At 45.3% G+C, this 25,981-nt stretch overlaps 2 protein-coding genes across 3 annotated transcripts; both read left to right on the top strand.

Moving 5' to 3' along the window:
• Positions 1 to 910: 910 nt before the first annotated feature.
• LOC134076704 (GTPase IMAP family member 8-like) lies at positions 911 to 8,729 on the top strand. Its single transcript, XM_062531891.1, has 8 exons — positions 911 to 970; positions 1,190 to 1,642; positions 2,542 to 3,246; positions 3,781 to 4,482; positions 5,004 to 5,705; positions 7,300 to 7,992; positions 8,426 to 8,540; positions 8,696 to 8,729. The coding sequence occupies exons 1-8, from the start codon at positions 946 to 948 to the stop codon at positions 8,727 to 8,729; spliced, it is 3,429 nt and encodes a 1,142-aa protein (XP_062387875.1). The 5' UTR covers positions 911 to 945.
• A 143-nt stretch (positions 8,730 to 8,872) lies between these two features.
• On the top strand, positions 8,873 to 24,079 carry LOC134083108 (uncharacterized). 2 transcript variants are annotated; one of them, XM_062539275.1, is made up of 8 exons: positions 8,873 to 9,121; positions 9,555 to 10,250; positions 17,770 to 18,474; positions 18,758 to 19,402; positions 20,985 to 21,143; positions 21,522 to 21,675; positions 21,940 to 22,973; positions 23,195 to 24,079. In XM_062539275.1, the coding sequence occupies exons 1-8, from the start codon at positions 8,968 to 8,970 to the stop codon at positions 23,455 to 23,457; spliced, it is 3,810 nt and encodes a 1,269-aa protein (XP_062395259.1). In that variant the 5' UTR covers positions 8,873 to 8,967; the 3' UTR covers positions 23,458 to 24,079. The 2 variants fall into 2 exon arrangements, with proteins under 2 accessions (XP_062395259.1, XP_062395251.1); XM_062539267.1 differs by having other exon boundaries at positions 17,767 to 18,474.
• Positions 24,080 to 25,981: the final 1,902 nt, after the last annotated feature.

Genomic DNA, 25,981 nt, shown 5'->3' with positions numbered 1-25,981 from the left:
TGGTTTGGTTGGCATGACTACATTTCCTGTTCTTGTGGCAGCAGTGTCCATAAGTAGAAAGCACCTTTTAGTTTCTCATGGCCAGACCCAGTCTGTATGAGTTAGAGGATGTCAGGGGATAGGTGGTATGACTTATCTTGAGTTATCTTCATTTTACTTATTGCATGATAATTAAAGGTTGAATGAATGAATGAATGAATTAATGAATTAATTAATGCATGCATGCATGCCTTTACCACCTGATGATGCCACAATCTCAGATTGCCTCTCTTACATGTCTGCTTTAAAGACACCGACTGAAATGGTCTCATAAGATGCTTGTGTTACGTCATCCGTTTTCACACACAGTGCAGCACTGACTAGATTAGCTTTGCTCAAGTGTAACTGCTACTCTTTCGTCTTGTCGTACATTAGTGCCTCTACTGGAGTGGTGGTATAATCAAAGATTCTAGAGCGGAACGCTCTATGATCTTTGGTATAATCAGTCAAACTATGTTGAGCCTGAATGGCTCAGGGCTGAATGAGCCTCGGCCGCAGCTCTCCTCCAAGGAGACATTGACATTTGCCATTGCCATCATTACACACACGGCAATCCAGGCTATTTTCATTTGTAGTCCCTCTTAGTTGGAATAACCTGCCAAGTGTCACCAGAGTAGGAGTGTCTTTTCTTTGAAAAGCTCTTGAAAATCCTCCACACCCAACATACACTCTTCCCTCCTCCAACCAAAGGTCTCCTCTACACTGTAGCTTGAATCTCTCATATTTGTAAGTCTGCTAAATTAATAAGTGTAAAATCTTTAGTGCAAACTGTCTGCAGCTTTTGAATTTGGCCTCGATTTTAAATGCTTGTTGTGACAAACGGTTCCCATATAACACACCATTATACTGCCATGTTGTGCTCTTTCAGTGTGGATACGGTCATGACATCTGAGTAAAACTGCAGAGATGGCTGCAGGAGGATCATCTACTGGTGAGTCCATCACTCTGATACCCTCTGATACCGTAATGGAATGAGTCCATCACTCTGATACCCTAATGGAAAGTGTGTATAAATATTTCCTGTAAATTATTTTCCTGTGTCATGAATAGTTGATATGGCAGTGAATTAAAATGTGTCTGAAGAGAGCTCAAGTGTTTTCGGAAAGCTTGACAGTGTGTGTTGTCTCTCTGTGTCGTCTGGTGATCTCAGACGTGAGGATTGTGCTGCTGGGGAACAGAGAAGCTGGGAAGAGTTCAGCAGGAAACACCATCCTGGGCAGAGAGGAGTTTGACCCTGATGTGAGAACACTGCAGTGTGTGAAGAGACAGGGAGAGGTAGCAGGGAGACAGCTCACTGTGGTGGACACTCCAGGATGGGAGGGTTATAGGGATGATTTGAATGAAGATTCTCCTAACCTCCTGAAACAGGAGATTGTTCTCAGTGTGACTCTGTGTCCTCCAGGACCTCATGCCTTTCTGCTGGTCATCCATGAGAACATGACCTTCACAGAGGCAGAGCGGGATGCCACATCAAACCACCTGAACCTTCTGGGCCATGGAGCCTGGAAACACTCTCTGGTTCTGTTCATTCAGGAGACTCCTGCAGAAAAAAAACACTTTGAGGTTAAAGGGAAAATGCTAAAGTCACTTGTAAGGAATTGCGGTAACAGATATCATGTCCTCAACATCAAGAGCAAGCATGATATGCAAATCTCAGAGCTGCTGGAGAAGATAGAAAAGATGGTGTCAGGAAACAATGAACGTCACTATGAAATAAACAGAGAAATATTACAGAAGGTTGAAGAGAGGAGGGCAGAAGAAGAGAGGAGAGCAGAGGAGAAGATAAAGACAGTACAACGATGGGGTAAGTTAAATTATGGAATAAATATATTGGTAGCATGTTTAAGGAGCCAGAAGAGTTCAATTTCACAATTAAGTGAATAAATACTAATGTAAATGAGTCTGTGCCTCAGAACTTGATGATCAGATTGTTAATGACCAGTTATTCCAGTCTTACATTTATTTGCGACTTCAAGTTTCACTCAAGTTTATGTTGTGTTTTCTAAATAAAGCTACTCAAGTAAGGTAAGGTATACTTTACTGAAGTAGTATAAGTTTCACTAAAGAGTTTAGTAAAGGGACCTCCAGAAGTATACATTGAAGCTAAAGAAATGTCATAAAGGGAAACTTTTCACATCTCACCTTAGTTAGTTAGTTAGTTCAGACAGCATTAGGCAGAGATGCTATCCAGTATCTTCCATATCATAAGTGTTACCCCCATGAATCTACACATTCTATAGATACAAAGGTGTAAATCAGATGGAAATACAATCCAATCATATTAGGAAGATGAACGTCAATTTGTTCAGTTCATTTATTTAAGTCCAGACAACAATTATATTAGGAAGACCTCATGGTACTGTGACCTGCAGGTTGTGTTTACACATTTATACAAACACACACACACACACACACACACACACACACACACACACACACACACACACACACACACACACACACACACCGTAATCTGCTGAAATTCTCCATATACTCCAGCAGGAGGTGCACTGCTTCCAGAACTCAGAATTGTGCTTCTGGGATTTAAAGATGCTGGGAAGAGTTCATCAGGAAACACCATCCTGGGCAGAGAGGAGTTCCAGCCTGGACAGAGATCTGCTGTTTGTGTGAAGAGACAGGGAGAAGTAGCAGGCAGACAGGTCACTGTGGTGGAGGCTCCAGGATGGTGGAGTTATTATAAGGTTGAGAATAGTACTGAAATGACTAAAAGAGCTATTCAGCTTAGTCCAGGTTTGTGTGACCAGGGCCCCCATGTGTTTCTGCTGGTCATACGAGCAGACAGATCATTTACTGAAGACCAGAGAATATCAGCCCAGCAACATTTGGACCTTCTTAGTGAGAAAGTCTGGAGTCACACCATTGTGCTGTTCACCCATGGAGACTGGCTGGGAGACACAACCATAGAGCAGTACATTGAGAGTGAAAGAGAGAGCCTTCGTTGGCTAGTTGAGAAATGTTGCAACAGATATCATGTTGTTAAAAATGAAAATAGGACTGATATCAGTCAAATCACAGATCTCCTAGAGAAGATTGAGGAAATGGTTGCAGGTAACAGCAGCTGCCACTATCAGATGGACAGCAAGAGACTGGAGGAAATACAAGAAAGGATGAGGAAAGAGGATGAGAGGGCAAAAGAGAGAATGATGACTGTGGAAAAGAAAAGACAACACCTTCAGTCACTGAAACGTGAGTTGGCTTGTTATCTGCTTTTTCTGCTTTGGAAGAAAAAAAAAGTAAACATATTATATTGAATAGTGCAAAAATTGAGTTTAAAAGCTTGAAAAAAAAAATATGGCTAATGTCACACAATGAAATTGTAACGTCTTAGAAGGACATGACCCAAGTGCAAGACTCTTCGAGCAGAAGTGTTGAAAACACACTTTATTGACAAATTGCAAACTTCACAAATTCACAAACTTACTCACAGACAGAATGAACAGAGAGACAAACCGACAAAAGACAGAGAAGCAGGGGAGGTAGTAATACACAGATTAAACCGTAACAGTCAAGGGCCAAGTAGAGACATTGATACTGTACCTGTCTCTGCCAAGACACGCTGAATCTTACCCTTTAAGGTAAGATTCAAACCAGTCAAGAGCTTTCCTAGAAATTCCCAGTTCAGAAAATGTGGAAAGGAGAATGTACAAAGAATGCAGATAAATATTTATAGACCAATGTAGTTAAATCTTATCTAATCTGATTTATTATTGTGCATTCCAGAAGAATCGACTCCCTTATCACAGTTCAGAGTTGTGCTGCTGGGACACAGTACATCTGGGAAGAATTCATCTGGAAACACCATCCTGGGCAGAGAGGAGTTTGACCTGAAGAGAAGAACAGCTCAGTGTGTGAAGAGACAGGGAGAAGTAGCAGGCAGACAGGTCACTGTAGTCAAGGCTCCAGGATGGTATAGGTATCACAACCTCAAAGACACTCCTGAGCTCACTAAAGAGAAGATTGTGCTCAGTGTGTCTCTGTGTCCTCCAGGACCACATGTTGTCCTACTTGTCATAGATATTGATGATTCTTTCACAATTGAAAAAAGAATGAATATTCAGGAACACCTGGAGTTGCTCGGTAGTGTTGTCTGGAGTCACACCATGGTGTTGTTTACCAGTGGAGATTGGCTGGGGAACACAACCATTGAGCAGCACATAGAGAGTGAAGAAGCCCTACAGTGTCTAGTAGAGAAATGTGGGAACAGATATCATGTCATCAGCAATAAGAATAGGACAGGCGATCAGGTCTCAGAGCTGCTTGAGAAGGTAGAAGAGATGGTAGCAGGAAACAAAAACTGTCCCTTTCAGATGGACAGACAGAGACTGGAGGAAGTGAAGGAGAGGAGGAGGAATGAAGAACAGAGAGCAACAGAGAGACTGATGAAGATGGAGAAGCAAAGACAACACCTCCAGTCACTGAAGCGTGAGTTGTATTGTATTTTCTGTGTTTTATACTACAACTGAGCTTTTTCATAGCGATAAGAAACATTTAACAATATTCTTCTCTAGCTTATGAATCAAATATCATAATATTGAAGCAACACTGTGCATTTGCTTTACACTTGGTAGGCTAGTTTTGATCTGCCTGCTACTTTTGGTCTTATCTTCAAATTATGTTGATATCATGTGCATCACATGTAAACACATGTGCTGTTCCCACTAACCATCCAGGAAGTGCAATAATTCTGTGTTCCGGGGCGTAAGTCTCCTTGAAAATGAATGAAAAGTTCACATATCAGGTCATTGCCAGCTGTATCGCCAAAGATGCACCAACATTTAGCAGTGCCAGTGGTGCTATAAGTGGTGTTTACAAGGTGTACATGCACTTTAGGTGGTTAGTTCACTAGATTTAAAACAAAACTCCTTACTGCTGCTTAAAATCTACAAAGTTCTTAAGATAGATGGCCATATGATGTGAATTTATTTATATATTCTTTCCTGCAGGGAACTCATCCCCACTGTCAGAGTTCAGAGTTGTGCTGCTGGGATACAGAGGATCTGGGAAGAGTTCATCAGGAAACACCATCCTGGGCAGAGAGGAGTTTGACCTGAACAGAAGAACAGCTCAGTGTGTGAAGAGACAGGGAGAAGTAGCAGGCAGACAGGTCACTGTAGTCAAGGCTCCAGGATGGTATAGGTATCACAACCTCAAAGACACTCCTGAGCTCACTAAACAGGAGATTGTGCTCAGTGTGTCTCTGTGTCCTCCAGGACCACATGCTGTCCTACTTGTCATAGATATTGATGAATCTTTCACAAATAAAAAAAGAGTGAATATTCAGGAACACCTGGAGTTGCTCGGTGGTGTTGTCTGGAGTCACACCATGGTGTTGTTTACCAGTGGAGATTGGCTGGGGAACACAACCATTGAGCAGCACATAGAGAGTGAAGAAGCCCTACAGTGTCTAGTAGAGAAATGTGGGAACAGATATCATGTCATCAGCAATAAGAATAGGACAGGTGATCAGGTCACAGAGCTGCTGGAGAAGGTAGAAGAGATGGTAGCAGGAAACACAAACTGTCTCTATGAGATGGACAGACAGAGACTGGAGAAAGTGAAGGAGAGGAGGAGGAATGAAGAACAGAGAGCAACAGAGAGACTGATGAAGGTGGAGAAGCAAAGACAGCACCTCCAGTCACTGAAGGGTGAGTTGTATTGTATTTTATGTGTTTTCCTACTAAAAAAACTGAGCTTTTTCATAGCAAAATAAACATTTTATTTAACAATCTTCATCTCTAATGTATAAAACATATAATCAAATATGTCATAATATCAATTCTAATGGCCATGAAAAAAATTTGTAAAATAGTGAAGCAAGACTGCATTTGCTTTACACTTGAGGCTAGTTTTTATTTGCCTGTTATTTTTCATTTTATCTTCAAATTCATGATATCATGTGCCTCACATGTGCCGTTCCCACTAACCATCCAGGATGTGCACTATAGTTCTGTGCAGGGCTGTAGTACTCGAGTCCGGACTCGGACTCGAGTCCGGACTCGAGTCCGTTTTTTAATGGTCTCGGACTTGTCTCGGACTCGGCTGGTATCTGACTTGGACTTGTCTCGGTCTCGGCCACCGGTCTTGCCAAATATGGTTCTTGGTCTTGACCGAGTCCAGGCATCTTTATTATGTTATAATATTCAAGGGAAGTATGTGATATTAAGGGGAATGGTTATACTTACAAATCCTGGGTGGGTATTTAGATCAGCAAAATTAATAATAACCCAAAATTATTGTCTTTATACTGTCATGCATGCAACTTGTTTTTTTCTGTCCTGGACTCGGTCTTGACTCGGACTCGAGTCTTTTGGACTCGGTCTGTCTTGGACTTGAACCTCTTTGGACTCGGTCTTGACTTGGTCTCGACCGGTCCTGGTCTTGGACTTGTCTTGGACTCGACAAAGGTGGTCTTGACTACAGCCCTAGTTCTGTGTTCCGGGGCGTAAGTCCCTGTGAAAATGAAAGAAAAGTTTACACATCAGGCCATTGTCAGCTGTATCGCCAAAGATGCACCAACATTTATCTGTGCCAGTGGTGCTATAAGTGGTGTTTACAAGGTGTACATGCACTTTAGGTGATTAGTTCACTAGATTTACACCAAAACCCCTTAGCCTACTGCTGCTTGAAGTCCACGACGTTCTTAAAGGAATTATCCGGAGTAAAATGCACTTTAGACCAATTTACAGATGATTGGGAGTGCATAGCCTATGTTGAGTTGACATCAAATCATGTCATTCGGATGTGTTTTGAGAAAGTTCGATTTTACCGTTTTTGGCCAAAACTCGTTAGCCTGGAAGTGAACCTGGCCGCTACAAAACGCTATTTTTATACCTCTTCTACAGTTCCAAACAACATTACACTTACATGGTAGTGAGTAGAGGGTCCCTTAAGCCAAACCGAAGTATCCCGAGGTCTTTATGTGGTCGGATAGAGAGTCCAGAATGAATTTCATGGAGTCAGTTGTTTGGAACAATAGAAGAGGTAGGCTATAAAAATAGCGTTTTGTAGCAACGAAAGCCGAAAGGACATGCCCGGGTCACTTCCAGGCTAAAGACTGGCTGAAAACGGTAAAATCAAACTCTCTCAAAACACATCAGAATGACATGATTTGATGTCAACTCAACATATGCACTCTCAATCATCCGTAAATTGATCTAAAGTGCATTTTACTCCGGATAATTCCTTTAAGATAATATGGTCATATAATGTGAAATAATGTTTATATATTCTTTTCAACAGGGAACTCATCCCCACTGTCACAGTTCAGAGTTGTGCTGCTGGGACACAGAGCATCTGGGAAGAGTTCATCAGGAAACACCATCCTGGGCAGAGACGAGTTTGACCTGAAGAGAAGAACAGCTCAGTGTGTGAAGAGACAGGGAGAAGTAGCAGGCAGACAGGTCACTGTAGTAAAGGCTCCAGGATGGTATAGGTATCACAACCTCAAAGACACTCATGAGCTCACTAAACAGGAGATTGTGCTCAGTGTGTCTCAGTGTCATCCAGGACCTCACATTCTCTTACTACTTGTACAAGTAGCTGATTCTTACACGCAGGATGACTTAAGAAACATCCATGAACATCTGGAGTTTCTCAGTGACAGAGTCTGGAGTCACACCATGGTGCTGTTTACCCGTGGAGACTGGCTGGGAGACACATCCATTGAGCAGTACATAGAGAGTGAAGAACACCTCAGATGTCTGGTAGAGAAATGTGGGAACAGATACCATGTTCTCAACAATGAGGATAAAAGTGACACAACACAGATCTCAGAGCTGATGGAGAAGATGGAGGAAGTTATTGCTGGAAACGGAGGCCGTCACTATGAGATGAACAGAAAGAGACTGGAGGAAGTAAAGGAGAGGAGGGAGAGAGCAACAGAGAGACTGATGAAGGTGGAGAGACAAAGACAACACCTCCAGTCATTGAAGGGTGAGTCTTTAACAATCTTCATCTTTAGCTCATGAAACATTGAGTGAAATATGTCATAATAATAATTATTATGCCCGCCATGAAAGAAATTGGTAAAATAGTAAAGTTAGTGAAATAGAAACAATACTGTGCATTTGCTTTACACTTGATAGGCTAGTTTTTTTTTTTGCATCAGCCTGTTATTTTTGGTTTTATCTTCAAATTCACTTTGATATCATGTGCATGACACATGTGCTGTACCTGTACCCCAACATTTAGCAGTGCCAGTGGGGCTGTACATGGTGTTCACAAGGTGTACTGTAGGTGCACTTTAGGTGGTTAGCTCACTACTACTATAAGTAGAACCAAAACTCTGTATTGCTGCTCAAAGTCTGCAAAGTTCTTAAGATAACACGGCCATATAATGTGAAATACATTTATATATTCTTTCCAGCAGCAAACTCATCTCTGCAGTCAGAGTTCAGAGTTGTGTTGCTGGGACACAGTACATCTGGGAAGAGTTCATCAGGAAACACCATCCTGGGCAGAGAGGAGTTTGACCTGAAGAGAAAAACAGCTCAGTGTGTGAAGAGACAGGGAGAAGTAGCAGGCAGAGAGATCACTGTAGTTGAGGCTCCAGGATGGTGGGAGGATCACAGCCTCAAAGACACTCCTGAGCTCACTAAACAGGAGATTGTGCTCAGTGTGTCTCTGTGTCCTCCAGGACCACATGTTGTCCTACTTGTCATAGATATTGAGGATTCTTTCACAACTGAAAAAAGAGCAAATATTCAGGAACACCTGGAGTTGCTCGGTGGAGTTGTCTGGAGTCACACCATGGTGCTGTTTACCTGTGGAGACTGGATAGGAGACACATCCATTGAGCAGTACATAGAGAGTGAAGAACACCTCAGATATCTGGTAGAGAAATGTGGGAACAGATATCATGTTCTCAACAATGAGGATAAAAGTGACACAACACAGATCACTGAGCTGATGGAGAAGATGGAGGAAGTTATTGCTGGAAACGGAGGCCGTCACTATGAGATGAACAGAAAGAGACTGGAGGAAGTAAAGGAGAGGAGGGAGAGAGCAACAGAGAGACTGATGAAGGTGGAGAGACAAAGACAACACCTCCAGTCATTGAAGGGTGAGTCTTTAACAATCTTCATCTTTAGCTCATGAAACATTGAGTGAAATATGTCATAATAATAATTATTATGCCCTCCATGAAAGAAATTGGTAAAATAGTAAAGTTAGTGAAATAGAAACAATACTGTGCATTTGCTTTACACTTGATAGGCTAGTTTTTTTTTTTGCATCAGCCTGTTATTTTTGGTTTTATCTTCAAATTCACTTTGATATCATGTGCATGACACATGTGCTGTACCTGTACCCCAACATTTAGCAGTGCCAGTGGGGCTGTACATGGTGTTCACAAGGTGTACTGTACATGCACTTTAGGTGGTTAGCTCACTACTACTATAAGTAGAACCAAACCTCTGTATTGCTGCTCAAAGTCTGCAAAGTTCTTAAGATAACACGGCCATATAATGTGAAATACATTTATATATTCTTTCCAGCAGCGAACTCATCTCTGCAGTCAGAGTTCAGAGTTGTGTTGCTGGGATACAAAGGATCTGGGAAGAGTTCATCAGGAAACACCATCCTGGGCAGAGAGGAGTTTGATCTGAAGAGAAGAATAGCTCAGTGTGTGAAGAGACAGGGAGAAGTAGCAGGCAGACAGGTCACTGTGGTGGAGGCTCCAGGATGGTGGAGGGATGACGACCTCATAGACACTCCTGAGTTCACCAAAGAGAAGATTGTGCTCAGTGTGTCTCTGTGTCCTCCAGGACCACATGCTGTCCTACTTGTCATAGATATTGAGGATTCTTTCACAACTGAAAAAAGAGCAAATATTCAGGAACACCTGGAGTTGCTCGGTGGAGTTGTCTGGAGTCACACCATGGTGCTGTTTACCTGTGGAGACTGGCTGGGAGACACACCTATTGAGCAGCACATAGAGAGTGAAGAACACCTCAGATATCTGGTAGAGAAATGTGGGAACAGATATCATGTTCTCAACAATGTGGACAAAAGTGACACAACACAGATCACAGAGCTGATGGAGAAGATGGAGGAAGTTATTGCTGGAAACGGAGGCCATCACTATGAGATGGACAGAAAGAGACTGGAGGAAGTAAAGGAGAGGAGAGACAGAGCAACAGAGAGACTGAAGAAGGTGGAGAGACAAAGACAACATCTCCAGTCACTAAAGCGTAAGTATTTAACAATCTTCATCTTTAACTTGTGAAACATTGAGTGAAATATGCCATGATAATTATTATTATGCCCGCCATGGAAGAAATTGGTAAAATAGTAAAGTTAGTGAAATAGAAACAACACTGTGCATTTGCTTTACACTTGATAGACCAGTTTTTTTGATCAACGTGTTATTTTGGTTCTATTTCGTTTCTCCTGACCGCCAGAGGCGGTGCTTTCAGCACATGGATGTCAATCACACGAACGTGCAGGTCGAGTATTAGTAACAACAAATTCACCTGTGACCTGGGTGACGTCATCAATGTGCACCGGCACAAAAGAGAGGTCGACCCAGGAAGTGACCTCTTGAATCTTCTCGCGATTGATTGAAGCAGGATCGAAGTTGTTGGACTAAAGAGTTTCGCTACCCTCTGAGGTTGGAGCTGTGACCAACGGGTTCACCCTCCTAGAAACGGCATTTAGTCTAGTTATATTCTCTTAAAATCCGGTAAGCCATTGTTATTTTGCCTCGCGTCTGAGTGGCCTCGCTCAGGAGGAATATCAGGCCCAGCAAAGCGGTGTTCTCGCCGCGGACCTGCGGACGGCTGTTTCAATGGTTAGCTTCCCGGTTCATCTAAGGTAAGTCATTAGTTTATTTATTTAGTAGTGAATCGTGTTAATAGTAATTCATTTGGCCGTTAACGTGTGTCACCAAGCGGTGTTTCTCGCCGTGGACACTGTGTGTGTTTTTCTCAGTTGCCTGCTACAGGCGAGTCATGGCAAAGTGCGCCATTTAACTAAGTTTGTTGTTATAACGTTCCGTTTGGTTATCAAGGATAACGTTACGTTTTCTTATTAAGGATAACGTTAAGTTTTGTTATTGCTATACTGCGTTTGTGGGTAAAGCTAACTCAGTTTAAGGCTAATTTAATTTCACCTAGTTTTGAAGACTTGTTGATTGTTGTATTAGAGCGATTTATTGTTTAAAATTGACGGCGATTGCGGAGCCAAGGTGCACTCGCTTGGGGCTTCCGCACCGTTTCAATTAGCTAAGGGGGTGTGCACGCCCTAGCTGCCTAGACGGTTTTCATTGTTTGGAGTGGTGAATCACGCATCTCCACCGTTAACGCTGGTCTACATGATGGACATGTATTCCTGCTGTGCCAGCTGTCGGGCCCCCCTCGAGCCAGAGGATGGCCACACTGAATGCCCCTCTTGCCTGGGCATTGACCACCTCATGCAGGGGCTGACAGAGCAGGCCTGCATGAACTGCAGTTGCCTGAGTGTGGCGGCACGCACAGCTAGGCTAGCCCAGGTGGACCAGCAGCCCAGCACTTCTCGGGGCACTGGTGTGCAGAGAGCGGCAACGACTGTGAAGCCTACTAAGCGCCATGGGGAGGCCACACACACAGCCCCCAGAGCCAAGAGGCAGAAGAGTGGCCTGGCTCTAAAGGTTGATAAGATGACCGAAGAGTTTGAGCGCATTAAGACTCTGCTCACCGCACTGCAGCCGCCGGCGCAGAGCGAACATGGCAGCAGCATTCTCGCTGCCTCTCCAACAGCCTGGCAGGACGAGCTACCGCCAGTGTTGTCGCCCGCTGTCAGAGCCCAGGAGGAGGACGGACTCTCCATCAGGGCTTCAGAGAGCATAGACTTCCATGAGCCAGAGCCACATGAGTCTGCTTCTCGTGGCTCTCAGTCCAGCTCCTGAGCTACGAGTCGGGGTACAGCAGGGCCATCAGAGGCGGGTCGCCCATTGATTGAGCCAGCCTTAAAGGCGGCGTTGGCCCGTCTGCGACTGGATACAGGTCCACCGGCCGTGCCTAGGCAGAATGCCTTTTTTAGAGGCTCTACGCAGCCCTCTTCATTGACTGTACCACCATCAGCCCCTTACATCGAAGAGCTGCAGAGATGCTGGACGGACCCTAGGCGGCTTTCCCATCTCCCCAGGGATTGTAAGGCACTGGCGGCCATGCAGGATGCCAGCACCTACGGGCTCCAGAGCATGCCTAATATTGAGCCACCTATGGCAGCCCTGGTTTTGTCACCAAACGAGGCCTTAAGACCTGACGCTCGTTGTCCCCGTACACAGTGTCGCGTCACAGATGATTTGATTGTGAGGAGTTATGACACAGCAGCACGAATGGGACGCATCGGAAATTCCATGTCTCACCTGATGCTGGCCCTCTCCCAGACATTACAGGGGGAGGACCAAACATCGTCCCAGGAACTGGGAGATGCATCACTCCAGGCCTTTGCGTACATGTCCAGAGAGCTTGGTAGGCTTATGGCGTACTTAACCCTCGCCAGACGGCAAATATGGCTAGCCCAGTCCCCGCTAGCAGAACCCGACAGGAGGGTACTCCGTTCTCTCCCTGTCCTCCCCGGAGAGTTGTTTGGCCAAGCTGCGCAACAGGCCCTGGATAGGAGCGCGCAAGTGGTACAGGCCAGACAGCAGTTTGCCAATCTCCGCCGGGTGAGCCAGCCAAGGTACAGGGCTCCAGCCTCAAGGGGGCCAGCGCCAGCGCCAGCATTTCCATCTCGGCCATATACTCGCCAGGAGGCACAGCGCTCAGATGCCTTTCGTCGCCCCACCTCCTCCCGGACCCGCGGCTCTGCGCAGGATGCGCGAGCCGATGCACGTCGCCCCTATAGAGACCAGAGGGGGCGGGCGGGCAGACGATGACTGCATCACGCCGGCGGTCGGCCGCTTTTCCAGCCGGCAGCTCAGCTGCTGGAAAGCGGTAACACCGGACCCCTGGGTGCTGGCAACCTTGTCAGAGGGGTACAGCATCCAATTTCGACGCCAGCCGCCAAAATTCCGAGGGGTCAGGGAGACCATCATGAGCCACCCAGGGAAGGCCCTAGCCCTGAGGCAAGAGATCGGCGTTCTCTTGGAAAAAGGGGCCATTACAAGAGTCGACGGGCAGACACAGGTAGGTGGGTTTTATTCCACATACTTTATAATTCCAAAAAAAGACTATAAGACAATTCTAGACCTCAGACCGCTCAATGCCCACCTCAAGGTCTTCAAATTCCACATGCTGCGCACGGTGGAGGTGCTCCAGAGCATTCAGGAGAACTATTGGTTCACCACCATAGACTTGAAGGATGCATACTTTCATGTCCCTATAGCGCCACATCACAGACAATTCCTTCGTTTTGCCTTCGAGGGACGAGCATACGAGTTCCGTGTCCTACCTTTCGGCATATCACTAGCGCCTCGTGTGTTCACAAGGTGTGTTGCAACGGCATTGGCACCATTGCAAGCACGGGGGATACGAATTCTGCCCTACCTGGACGACTGGCTGACCTGCTCCCAGTCAGAGGCTCAGGCCCGCATAGATGCTGCTGCAGTGGTTGCGCACATCTCCTCGCTGGGGCTCAGAGTCAACCACCAAAAGAGCTCTTTGGTGCCCAGTCAAGAGACAGTGTTTTTAGGCATGCACTTAGACTCACGGACAATGACGGCAACCCCCTCCCAGAGGAGGGTTCGCAATATCCGCCAGCTGATTGGCCGCTTCAGAAGGGGCAGGTCACTGACTCTGAAGACATTCCAACAGTTAGTGGGCATGCTCACTGCTGCCTCATCCCTGGTCCCGCTGGGACTCTTGACGTTACGCCCACTTCAAAGGTGGCTGAACAACCTCCACCTTCATCCAGCACAGCACGGCCACAGGCTAGTGAAGGTAATGCCCAGCTGCAGAAGGCTCCTCCGCCCATGGAGGAGGACGGAGTACCTAATGCAGGGGGTTCCCTTAGGCTCTATCCCTTCCAGGAGGGAGGTCATCACCACAGATGCTTCCCTAGGAGGATGGGGTGCGGTTTGGCAGTGCCGGACAGTCAGGGGCTGCTGGAGTCCGCTGCAGCAGCAGCAGCACATCAATGTGTTGGAGCTGCAGGCGGTATTGCTCGGTCTGCAGCACTTCCTCCCAGAGCTGGCAGGCCGCCATGTACTGGTAAGGACCGACAATACCACGGTGGTGTACTACGTCAACCACCAGGGAGGCACCAAGTCCCTACGGTGCTTGGAAGTAGCCCAGCTGCTCTTGCGGTGGGCCCATCAACACCTGCGGAGTCTGCGGGCTATGTATTTGCCGGGCACTGCCAACAGAGCCGCAGATCTCCTGTCCCGCCAGAACCCCGACCCAGGGGAATGGCGACTCCACCCAGCGGTAGTGCAGACCATCTGGGAGCTTTATGGCAGGGCGGAGGTGGATCTCTTTGCCTGTCAGGGGTCAACACACTGCCCCCTCTGGTTCAGCCTCTCCGGCCCGAGTCCGCTGGGCCAGGACGCACTGGCACATGCATGGCCAAGACAACGGCTGTATGCATTCCCCCCACTGCCGTTAATCCTACCTACCCTGCACCGGATTGCAGTGGAACACCACGAGGTGCTACTGATCGCCCCTCGGTGGCCGGGGAGAGTTTGGTTTCCCAAGTTGCTGCGGCTACTGGACGGAGAACCTTGGTGCCTTCCAGTAAGGAAGGACCTGCTGTCACAGCTGGGGGGCCAGATCTGGCACCCGGATCCAGCTCGGCTGCAGCTCTGGGTATGGCCGCTGAAGGGCCAGACCCTCTGCTAGGGCTCTGCGAACCAGCAGTAGTCAGCACCATTAACCCTATGAGCCCGACGGACGCAAAGTGCGTCAAAAAACGCACACATTTTCTTTGTTACATTGCTCCGCTATTATTCGTCACAGCGAGATGAAACTTATATTGCAGGAAAGAGCAGAACCGTGGCTTTCCAACGATACTAGACACTTGTCTGTACGATCAAGTATGAAAATAAAATAAAATGATGAAGTTAAATCAAAGTATATCATATTTACAGTCTATATTGCTCTGCGTTCACCGGCGCATCCAGAACTCTCGCTTAAATTACTCACGGACCACGCATCGCACAGACATGACACGCATATCAAATGAAAGAGGAGAAGCAGAGCTTTGCATTGATACCAAATACATCGATCATTTCGTATGATAAAATCAGACGAAGTTACAAACAAATAATAATGTCATATATCTTTGGCTACCTTTACTCTCGTTTGATTTCCTCGTGAAATCGCGATCAAAAAGATTTGGCACGCATGTTAGATGAAAGAGGAGAGCTAGAGCTATCCACAGATACCAAATACAACCTTCTAGGCCATAAAACAGACGAAGTGACAGCAAAATAATAACTTCATTTAGCTCCACTTACCTCGTGTTTTTGTGTGGAATAGCCTATGTTCATAATCCAATGTTATCATGTGTTTCTCTATGACAAGTCACGTTCATAACACGGTTTTGAGATCCTAGCACACTCCTGTATGGTATCCAATTCAAGACTCATATTGCATCCAAATTTGTTTGACAAATAAACACTTTTTGCCTTTACTTTGTTCATTGCAATGCAGTAAAACAAATATTATAGAGAATCATCATCTGTGCACGTCATGTGTGCTACCGCAAACAAGTCATGTAAGATCAGCTAGTGTCACAATATGGAGTGCAAAAAGTGCCAAAAAGTCATTTTTTCATCACTAAATAAAAATTGCCATTTATTTCTGGAAGGCACACACCACATATTTCTGTAAATTGCTCAGCCCCAAAGTATACCTTCACCATGGTTCTTATATTGCCGTGTTCAGGACAGTCAGGCCTACATAACCATGTAAGTTTGGTCGAGATGTGAGCTTGCTGTGGTGAGATACACATCAAAATGTAAGAATTTGTATAGTACGCTTTTCAACTTTTTATTATTTAAAAATCTAAATCAAATCAATGCAAGTATTTATACATGATATTGTGGCAGATCTGGATAGCCTAGACTGTGCTGAAAAAAACAATATCAGCATGTGTGAATGGCACTTACAATGACCAGGATAAATGCTTCTAACTAGAGGTAGTGAAAATGCCCTTAAAACAGCTTAGGGCTCATAGGGTTAACAGCTCTCGGGCACCCTCCACTAACGCCCTCTATGCAAACAGGTGGAAAATTTTCTCTGAGTGGTGCCAAACACAGGGACAGGAGCCAACTCGCTGCCCCCTACTAACCATCTTGCAGTTTCTTCAGTCACTTTTTGACAGAGGACTTACGCCTTCCACCATCAAGGTATATACAGCCGCCATCTCAGCGCGGCATTGTAGAATTGAAGGGAGGACTGTAGGGTCCCATGCCTTGGTGGCCCGTTTCCTGAAGGGCGCTCTCCGGTTGAGACCTCCCAGACGGAGCCAGGTACCCCCTTGGGATCTCCCTCTGGTGCTGCAGGCTCTCTGCAGAGCACCATTCGAACCTTTGAGGGCGGCAGACATAAACTGGCTCTCCTTGAAGACGGCCTTTCTCCTGGCCATAACATCAGCAAGGCGAGTTGGGGAACTGCATGCTCTTTCGGTCAGCAGGGACTGCCTGCAGTGGCACCCTGGAGGCAGTGGGGTCACTTTGTGGCCGAACCCCTCCTTCCTCCCAAAAACCCTCTCTTCCACATTCGTCAACCAGCCTCTTAGTCTGGCTGCTTTTGAAACAGGTCAGGAGGCAGGGCCAGACCTGAGGACTGAGTTTTTATGTCCAGTGCGTGCCCTCAGGATGTACATCACGAGCACGGAGGGCTTCCGCCAGTGTGATGCCCTGTTTGTCTCCCACACGGGGCCAAGGAGGGGCCAGGCACTTTCTAAACAGAGACTATCCAAGTGGATAGTGGAAGCCATCCAGCACGCTTACAGGCACAGTGGCTCCCCAACCCCTCAACCGGTCCGAGCACACTCCACAAGGAGTGTAGCAACTTCGTGGGCATCATTGAGGGGCGTGCCCCTTTCTGATATATGCAGTGCAGCCTCCTGGGCATCAAGCTGCACTTTCACGAGGTTCTACAGGGTTAATGTTGTCCCCCATAACCCCATGACAACAGCAGTGCTCCCAAACCCGTCACAGCATCTCTAAAGACACGGGTAGGCACTCCTCATGACTTTGTTGGTACTGGTCATCCATGTGCTGAAAGCACCGCCTCTGGCGGTCAGGAGAAATGAAATAGAACGAAGGTTATGTATATAACCACGGTTCTATGAGTTTCGGATGACCGCCAGAGCTTGGCAGTCACTCGGAGTTATCACGAGAAGATTGCCAATAGGTCACTTCCTGGGTCGACCTCTCTTTTGTGCCGGTGCACATTGATGACGTCACCCAGGTCACAGGTGAATTTGTTGTTACTAATACTCGACCTGCACGTTCGTGTGATTGACATCCATGTGCTGAAAGCACCGCCTCTGGCGGTCATCCGAAACTCATAGAACCGTGGTTATATACATAACCTTCGTTTTATCTTCAAATTCACTTTGATATCATGTGCATGACACATGTGCTGTACCCCAACATTTAGCAGTGCCAGTGGGGCTGTACATGGTGTTCACAAGGTGTACTGTACATGCACTTTAGGTGGTTAGCTCACTACTACTATAAGTAGAACCAAACCTCTGTATTGCTGCACAAAGTCTGCAAGTTTCTTAAGATCACATGGCCATATAATGTGAAATACATTTATATATTCTTTCCAGCAGGGAACTCATCCCCACAGTCAGAGTTCAGAGTTGTGCTGCTGGGACACAGAACATCTGGGAAGAGTTCATCAGGAAACACCATCCTGGGCAGAGAGGAGTTTGACCTGAAGAGAAGAACAGCTCAGTGTGTGAAGAGACAGGGAGAAGTAGCAGGCAGACAGGTCACTGTAGTCAAGGCTCCAGGATGGTGGGAGGATATCAGCCTGAAAGACACTCCTGAGCTCACTAGAGAGGAGATTGTGCTCAGTGTGTCTCTGTGTCCTCCAGGACCTCATGTTCTCTTACTGCTTGTACAAGTAGGTCATCCCTTCACAGAGGACAATCAAATAAATATCCAACAATATATGGAGCTTTTTGGTGAGAGAGTGTGGAGTCACACCATGGTGCTGTTTACCTGTGGAGACTGGCTGGGAGACGCATCCATTGAGCAGTACATTGAGAGTGAAGGATCTTTGCCATCTCTAGTACAGAAATGTGGGAACAGATATCATGTTCTCAACAATGAGAATGTAAGAGATGACATGCAGGTCACACAGCTGCTTGAGAAGATTGAGGAGATGGTAGCAGGAAATGGTGGATGTCACTTTGAGGCTGACAAAACTCTTCTACAGGAAGTGGAGAACAAGAGAAGACACCTCAGTACAAGAGTGGAGGACAGAGAGACAAAAGCTTTCAAACAGGAGGCTTTATTTAAATATGTCATGGGTGAGTTTTTTTTTAGACAAATCAACAGACATAATTATTATAAAATGCATATTGAAATTGTATGCATGATGTTATGGGAATGCAGGGATAAGGTAATCTGAAATTAGAGTACAGTAAGAAAAATATTTGGTGATATTCATGCCGTGTGTGTGTGTGTGTGTGTGTTTTTGTGTGCCCGCGCACTTGTGTGTTTGTGTGTGTCATCATCATATGTTAACACCCCATGTTTGTGTTTGTGAGAATGTGTGTGTGTACATTAATGAATTAATCTGTTGTTTTGCAGGTGAACTACAGCCTCTCTCAGGGACAAAAGTGATGCTCCTGCAATATATTGAGGAGTTCACTTCAGAACCAGACACAGACAGTGACAGAGGAGTCACGCTCCAGTGTGGTGAGGAAATCAGGGGAGGCCGAGGGATCACTGAAGTTGATATGACACCAAGTAAGAGAACTCTAGAAGAGACTAAATTAGAATTGGCGTCTCTGTGTGATCCTGGTCCACATGCATTTCTGCTGAAAGTCTACACTGAGCTTCACTTCACTGAGAGAAGAAGGAGACAATTCCAGACACATCTGGGGCTTCTTGGAGACAGAGTTTGGGATCATGCCATAGTGATGTTTGACTCCTCTGATGGCTTGTCTGTAGACAGGACCATTGAGGAGTACATTGAGAGTGAAGGAGAGGCTCTGCAGTGGCTGGTTGAGAAATGTGGGAACAGGTATGTTCACTGGACAGGTGAGGAGAGCTGGCCAGGTGTACTGAAGAAGACCGATGAGTTAGTGGTTCGTAATGGAGGAAGCCATTTCCAGTATGAGGAGAGGAGGAGAAAAGAGACCAAAGCAGCAGACTGGAAGATGGAGGTGCAGCAGCTGGAGGAACAGGAGGAGGAGAATGAGCTGGTGAAGAGCAGGAGAACTCCTCTCATGGGTCAGTTGTGGTTTCAGTTTCAGTTTCAGAGGACAGTGAGCTTAACATGAGCTCGCCATCTTAAGACTAGTAGCATCTGTACTCTCCTGTATGTTGAGCTATTTTTTAATGGTATCTGGTAACTTAAGTGTAACTATCTGGCTCTGCTATAGATATTTGAACAAACTAGATCATTATTAACTCACATTACTGGTGGACACAAGAGCATGTTGTCTGTATGGATTGGCAGGCTTTCGGGCAGATTTTGAGGCTGGCAGGATCAGCTAGTTCACATGGACAACAACATTTGTTGTCATCTGTAATGTGGCATCTGATTGGCTTGTTCATGAAAATGCTAAGGACTGCATGCCGGGCGGGCACCATTTTTAAAGATTATGGGAGTAAGGATATTTTTGGCTGAAGTGGCTAGCCTGGCATGAGCCACTAAAATGAATGGGGGCGTTAGGCATTTCCTCCCTCTCTCCAGTTCTGATGCTTCCATCTCCACTATAACTCTGCAGAGTCATGAGGAAACACTGTGGCATAATGTTTATACACGTTTCTCATTTAATTAAATGTTTTAGTTTAATCTACAGTATATGCTGTAAAATAAGGTAACCATCCTCTGATTTAGGTATATTGAGATACCACCTGTGTAATCTGAAACTGACCCCAGGGGGGACGCCAACACAAACATGGCCTGGGTTAGGTTTTGTTGTATAAACATTCACTCTGTTAATACTAGCTGGTTAGATGGATCACTACTCAACACCGGTGGACATGAGAGAAACATTTGTGCAGTTCCCCTCTAGCTGTACTTGTAGGAGTCTACAATAGTGTTGTGATTGTTGTTTTAACAATATTCAAATGGACATTTTCAAGTGTTTAAATTATTATTAATTATTTTTTTCAGTTGAAATCTGGAGGTGTGTGCAGTTTCTGCACTTCCCCTTTAGCTAGTACTTGTCCTGGGTAACTACTGCATTTGCATCTTTTGAACTAGTCTATAGTTTTTTTGTAAAAAAAAAAATAATAATAATGTTAAAAGAGTGTGGTGTTGTCTTTTATAACAATTAATGGTTTATGATACTCACCATTTGAACATTTGTTAAAGTCAGATAATATTTATACGATGCCTTGATAATGCATATATTTCACAATAACAAACTCATTATTCAGTAAAGATAATTGGAAGTATAACTTAATCTCATGATACCAAGAAGTCTAGTTCATGGGGACCCAAATTCTTCGCTATAATGGACCAGTGTTAATCTGGGCCGAGGGCTCAATGGTGATCCCTGCTACTCACGTGTACCCCCTCCTCCTCCCCCACCACCACCACCATCACCACCATTATACACACCCCACTTCCCCTTTTAAATTCGTGATCAGATAATGAACTACAGCATTGGGACAGAGATTCCCTGCTGCTGCCAGGTGGGCCCCAACTTGCATTGCCCTGTTCTAAACCATCCTAATACATTTGGGTAAAAATGCAACAAATACATACTTAGAAAGGGATGTTTATTGTTGAATGTGTGGTGTTAAATGACTGATGCAATGCTGAATTTTGTTTCTGGAAAAACATGTAATTTGTTTTCAGATCAACCAGATGTCATCTCTGAAAAAACCTCTGGCTACGGGACATTCATCCCAGACACAGCATCTGAAGCCCCATCAGATCAACACTCTCTGATGTCAGGAGCTACCAGCTCTGGGATTGGCTCTTCAACATCTGGAAGACGGGGAGGTCACAAAAAGTGTGAGGATCTTAACAATTTAAAATAAAAGAAGACATAGAATGAACAGGACACTAGGATGAGTAGCAGGTGACGAATGTTGGTGCTAAACCCGTCCTAACCTCGCTTGTGCCTGAAGCACCAACTGTAACAGTCGGTGAAAAAGTATTTTCGGTCGATTCTGTCAGTGTGCTGCACTCGCTCAGAAAATCTGTTAACTGTAAGCTACACTACACACACAAGAAAAATGTGTCAATAATTCTGTATTTTGAAAATCCTCCACCTCTACATAAAAGCATTTCTTTCAGGAAATGGGTTAGGTTGGGTTAGGTTGATACATTTTTAATGCCTCAATGAAATGTCTCAAAAAGGAAACCATGTCCTTTATATTATTTTCACAGTTGGCAAAGTCCCAGAGCCATCCAATTTTCATGGGTCTGAAGTCAGTAGGGAAGATTACTCTGAAAACACTTTTCTGGACCAAGAGGATTTGGATTCTGTAGACAATCCTGACTGGAGGAGAGACATGAGAGGATTGTGTGATAATATGGCTGAGTATGAAGATTTACCTTCTCATACATTCCTTTAAATAGGTTTTATGATCAAAAGTTATGTGATATTCATGGCCCCACATGATTGACATGCAAATGAGTGAGCAAAAAAACCTGATTTGCGCAAGGAGAAGCTAAAAGATGGCTGCCCGCTTCTGGTATTAATTTATTCATTTTGTGGCCCCCATACCATAAGAATTTTCAGTTTTGTTGCTGCTGGGTCAAAATCTGTGGAAAAAAAACCTAATCAAAATCTCCTCTCTTAAAGGTTGGACATTTCATCTGGCAAATTTCTTCGTCAGTATTTCAAACAAACAAACTGCTGCAAATCCTGTGAAGACAAAGCTGAAGACACCTCACACTGGATCCTGTTGGAACCCTCTGTTTCCATGGAGACAGGAGTCCCAGTGTATAAACACATCTCCCCACCAGGAAGTTTTGAGTGCACAGTGTCTGGTTTGCGCTGGGTGTGTGCGGTTGAAGTCTCTCTGCAGTATCACTTTAGTGACCCCCATGTATACGGAGCAGAGCTTGCCATGTTGCAGTATGAACCAATTGGTCCCTTGATGGACATCAAACTGCTCTCAGGTGAACTGTTGGAGGCTCATCTGCCCCATTTTGCCTGTCTGGAAGCTTCAGATTCCTCTCTTAGAGAGGCTGTGAGAGTTCTGCATGGGGTCGACAGCAGTGTAACTCTAGAGAAATGTGAGCTGACCCGCTTCCACGCAAAGCTCCTCAAGCCCTCCTTCTCACTGACAGAAGTCCTGGTGAAAATCGGAATCCCAATGAAAGCCCATCTGGACGTGTTAATCTACCGGACCAGAGTGACACCCCTGGTTCTCCTCACATATGTTGTGCCACGGGATGCATCCATGATTCAGGCGGTAGAAGAGGATTTACGAGAAACACAAGATGCTAAGAAGATCAAAACACATCGACCGGATATGTCCATTTGGATGCACACAAAGTTTAGCCTGAAGTCATCTGCCAGCCATGCTAAAAGTTCCCCATCAGAGATCACCCTAAAATACATTAGACCTCCAGACTTATTCCGGTTGGTCGTTGATAAAGCACATGACTGTTTTGATTTGGAGCTGATCAGTGAAGGGCAGTCTATGATATGGAAAGCTACACTGGAAAGTTTTGAATATGGTGAAACTGGAGATGTGGCACCCAGTCATGAAATTCCCTCAACAGCATCCAGATGTTCCCGAAGCGTGATCCCCAGAGAAGCAGCTTCCACGAGCAGAGCTGCCCGGACCAATGAGGATGAAGGGAACATGGCCTCCATGTCAAACAAAGGTACATAATCCAATGCTGACCATTCAGAAAATATGTACAGAATAATATATTTGAAAGATATTTAAACCTAGAAGTTTGTTCTTGTTTTGCGGTGGACATGATTTAACATGTGTGCTCAGGTAACTACACAATTGTTGGCCTAGTCGCTTAGGTAGAGCATAGCAACAACAGTAGCAACTCATCTCAAAAGTCAAAATCTTACGATGATGATCTCGTTCTAGATCGACTGTTCATGATTCGGCCTGATCTCATCAAGAAAACATCGGGAGCTCTACTCCGAGATCTGTTGGACGAACTCCAAGCTCAGCCTCCTGTGATAAGCAGCAGGGAGGCAGAAGACGTCCTGCAGAGGACCAGTGTGCTGCAGGACCAGGTGACCTCCCTCATCGACATGGTGCTGAAAAAGGGGGACAAAGCATGTGGCATCATGCTCTCCCTGCTGAAACAACTGGACAGCTACCTTTCTCAAGACCTTGGCCTGTAAAAACAAGCATGTGATGCCTTAGTGATGATCATCAAATTACAGAAGAGTTGAAGGACATGGAACATAATGATGCTGAAATGTAAATAAAGAAATAAACCTGTGAGGTTATAATGTTGTCAGTATAGTAATTGCAATATAGTGGCAGCGCTGCCTAGTCTATATTTGGTATCAGTCCAGTGCCTTGTGTATTCCTGATTGATTGTTATGTTAATTATTATTATTAGTAGTGTTATTATTTGCTTTTATTGAGAGAATTTTGGATAGATATCAACATGTTACTTTGTCTTATCTAGAACGTATAATTTTCATACCAGACACAGTCTGGGGAACTACTTCACATCTGAAGTCATGACACAACTATAATATTGAGTAGTAGTGATCACTTAGAAGTTCCCTGGATACGTGCTTGATATGAACATCACTTTGCATTTGCAATACTTTCTATTTGTATAGCAACATTTTTGGTGTTTGTGGTGAAATCTTGCAGTGAATGAGTGACTAAGTAAAATCACTGTTGTGTTTTATTACCCCCTGGGTGGCTACCTCTTAGGATAGAATACAACATGACTGATCAAAAAGTACTGATATTAATGGAAATTCAATGTAGACTAATGACTTAATAAATTACTAATAAATTACTAACCAATGAATCTAGATGGTGTTATTATTTTTTTACATCAAGAAACTACAATGTGCTGTTCGCAATTCAGGGAGATACAACTTCACAGTACTATGGCATTAAAGGGAAAAATATTGATAAAGATGTTTAAAAGCATATTTTCAACATTTTAAGCATGACCATAGCACTGTTAAGAGATGATAACATTTCCCTTTTTTCTTTTTTGATTCAGACGTGTCCTCATAAAGTGTACGTCCCCAGGACAACCAGCTTAGATATGGTATCATTTGATTGGCTGAAACTGAACCAATCTGACAGTCACATAAGGTATCTATGCATATGGGTAGTGACAGACACAAAGGAGGTTAGCTGGTGTGTCAACAACAGTAAGGTAACAGGTCTGTCATACATAGTACCAGAGAGGGTTAAAGCGGAGCGAGAGGCACAAACGTTCAATCATTTCCGCGTTCTGTCTTCGCAAAGGGGAGGGGGGCTAAATCCCCCTTTAAGCAGACCTGTTAACATTCGAACTGAACTGCTTGCCAATCTGACAGAGATCGATATCCCACTATGACGTCTTTGCGACACGCCTCTTTAAGCAGACAGGAACTGTTTGAATTTGTCTTCCATAGAGATGCATTATGTTGCTCTATCTTGTCAGTAATTAAGGATCTTTGATAGTACTACTGGGTAGTGACAGACACAAAGGAGGTAAGCTGGTGTGTCGACAACAGTAAGATAACAGGTCAGTACATAGAGATGCATTATGTTGCTCTATCTTGTCAGTAATTAAGGATCTTTGATAGTATTACTGGGCCACGGCCCCCCAACCCAGCCCCTGCCCATACGGCAACACTGTGTAACATGGCTGCTGCACATTCAGCAGCACTGGACTCTGCTGCTGTAAACTCTACAGCCGCCCCATGATGTGCTCCACTGCACCTCTCACTACATGATGAACTGAGTCACCTCTCACCCCTGGACACAGTGACTACAGGCAGCTTATTGCACCTCTCACCCCTGGACACAGTGACTACAGGCAGCTTATTGCACCTCTCACCCCTGGACACAGTGACTACAGGCAGCTTATTGCACCTCTCACCCCTGGACACAGTGACTACAGGCAGCTTATTGCACCTCTCACCCCTGGACACAGTGACTACAGGCAGCTTATTGCACCTCTCACCCCTGGACACAGTGACTACAGGCAGCTTATTGCACCTCTCACCCCTGGACACAGTGACTACAGGCAGCTTATTGCACCTCTCACCCCTGGACACAGTGACTACAGGCAGCTTATTGCACCTCTCACTCCTGGACACAGTGACTATAGGCAGCTTATTGCACCTCTCACTACATGATGAACTGAGTCACCTCTCACCCCTGGACACAGTGACTATAGGCAGCTTATTGCACCTCTCACCCCTGGACACAGTGACTACAGGCAGCTTATTGCACCTCTCACCCCTGGACACAGTGACTACAGGCAGCTTATTGCACCTCTCACCCCTGGACACAGTGACTACAGGCAGCTTATTGCACCTCTCACCCCTGGACACAGTGACTATAGGCAGCATATTGCACCTCTCACCCCTGGACACAGTGACTACAGGCAGCTTATTGCACCTCTCACCCCTGGACACAGTGACTACAGGCAGCTTATTGCACCTCTCACCCCTGGACACAGTGACTACAGGCAGCTTATTGCACCTCTCACCCCTGGACACAGTGACTACAGGCAGCTTATTGCACCTCTCACCCCTGGACACAGTGACTACAGGCAGCTTATTGCACCTCTCACCCCTGGACACAGTGACTACAGGCAGCTTATTGCACCTCTCACCCCTGGACACAGTGACTACAGGCAGCTTATTGCACCTCTCACCCCTGGACACAGTGACTACA

Source organism: Sardina pilchardus, chromosome 1 (assembly GCF_963854185.1).
Source record: "Sardina pilchardus chromosome 1, fSarPil1.1, whole genome shotgun sequence".
Classification (NCBI taxonomy): domain Eukaryota; kingdom Metazoa; phylum Chordata; class Actinopteri; order Clupeiformes; family Clupeidae; genus Sardina; species Sardina pilchardus.
The sequence above is the reverse complement of the archived record's forward strand: the minus strand, read 5'-3'. Positions and strand labels throughout refer to the sequence as shown.

Coding starts and splice junctions, on each gene's coding strand:
- LOC134083108 (XM_062539267.1), top strand. CDS start 8,968: ATGGAGAAGATGGAGGAAGTTATTGCTGGAAACGGAGGCCGTCACTAT. Junction 9,122..9,554: donor ACACCTCCAGTCATTGAAGG/GTGAGTCTTTAA, acceptor TATTCTTTCCAG/CAGCGAACTCATCTCTGCAG. Junction 21,676..21,939: donor TTGTGTGATAATATGGCTGA/GTATGAAGATTT, acceptor CCTCTCTTAAAG/GTTGGACATTTCATCTGGCA.
- LOC134076704 (XM_062531891.1), top strand. CDS start 946: ATGGCTGCAGGAGGATCATCTACTG. Junction 5,706..7,299: donor GCACCTCCAGTCACTGAAGG/GTGAGTTGTATT, acceptor TCTTTTCAACAG/GGAACTCATCCCCACTGTCA. Junction 8,541..8,695: donor GAGGAGTTTGACCTGAAGAG/AAAAACAGCTCA, acceptor TGTGTCCTCCAG/GACCACATGTTGTCCTACTT.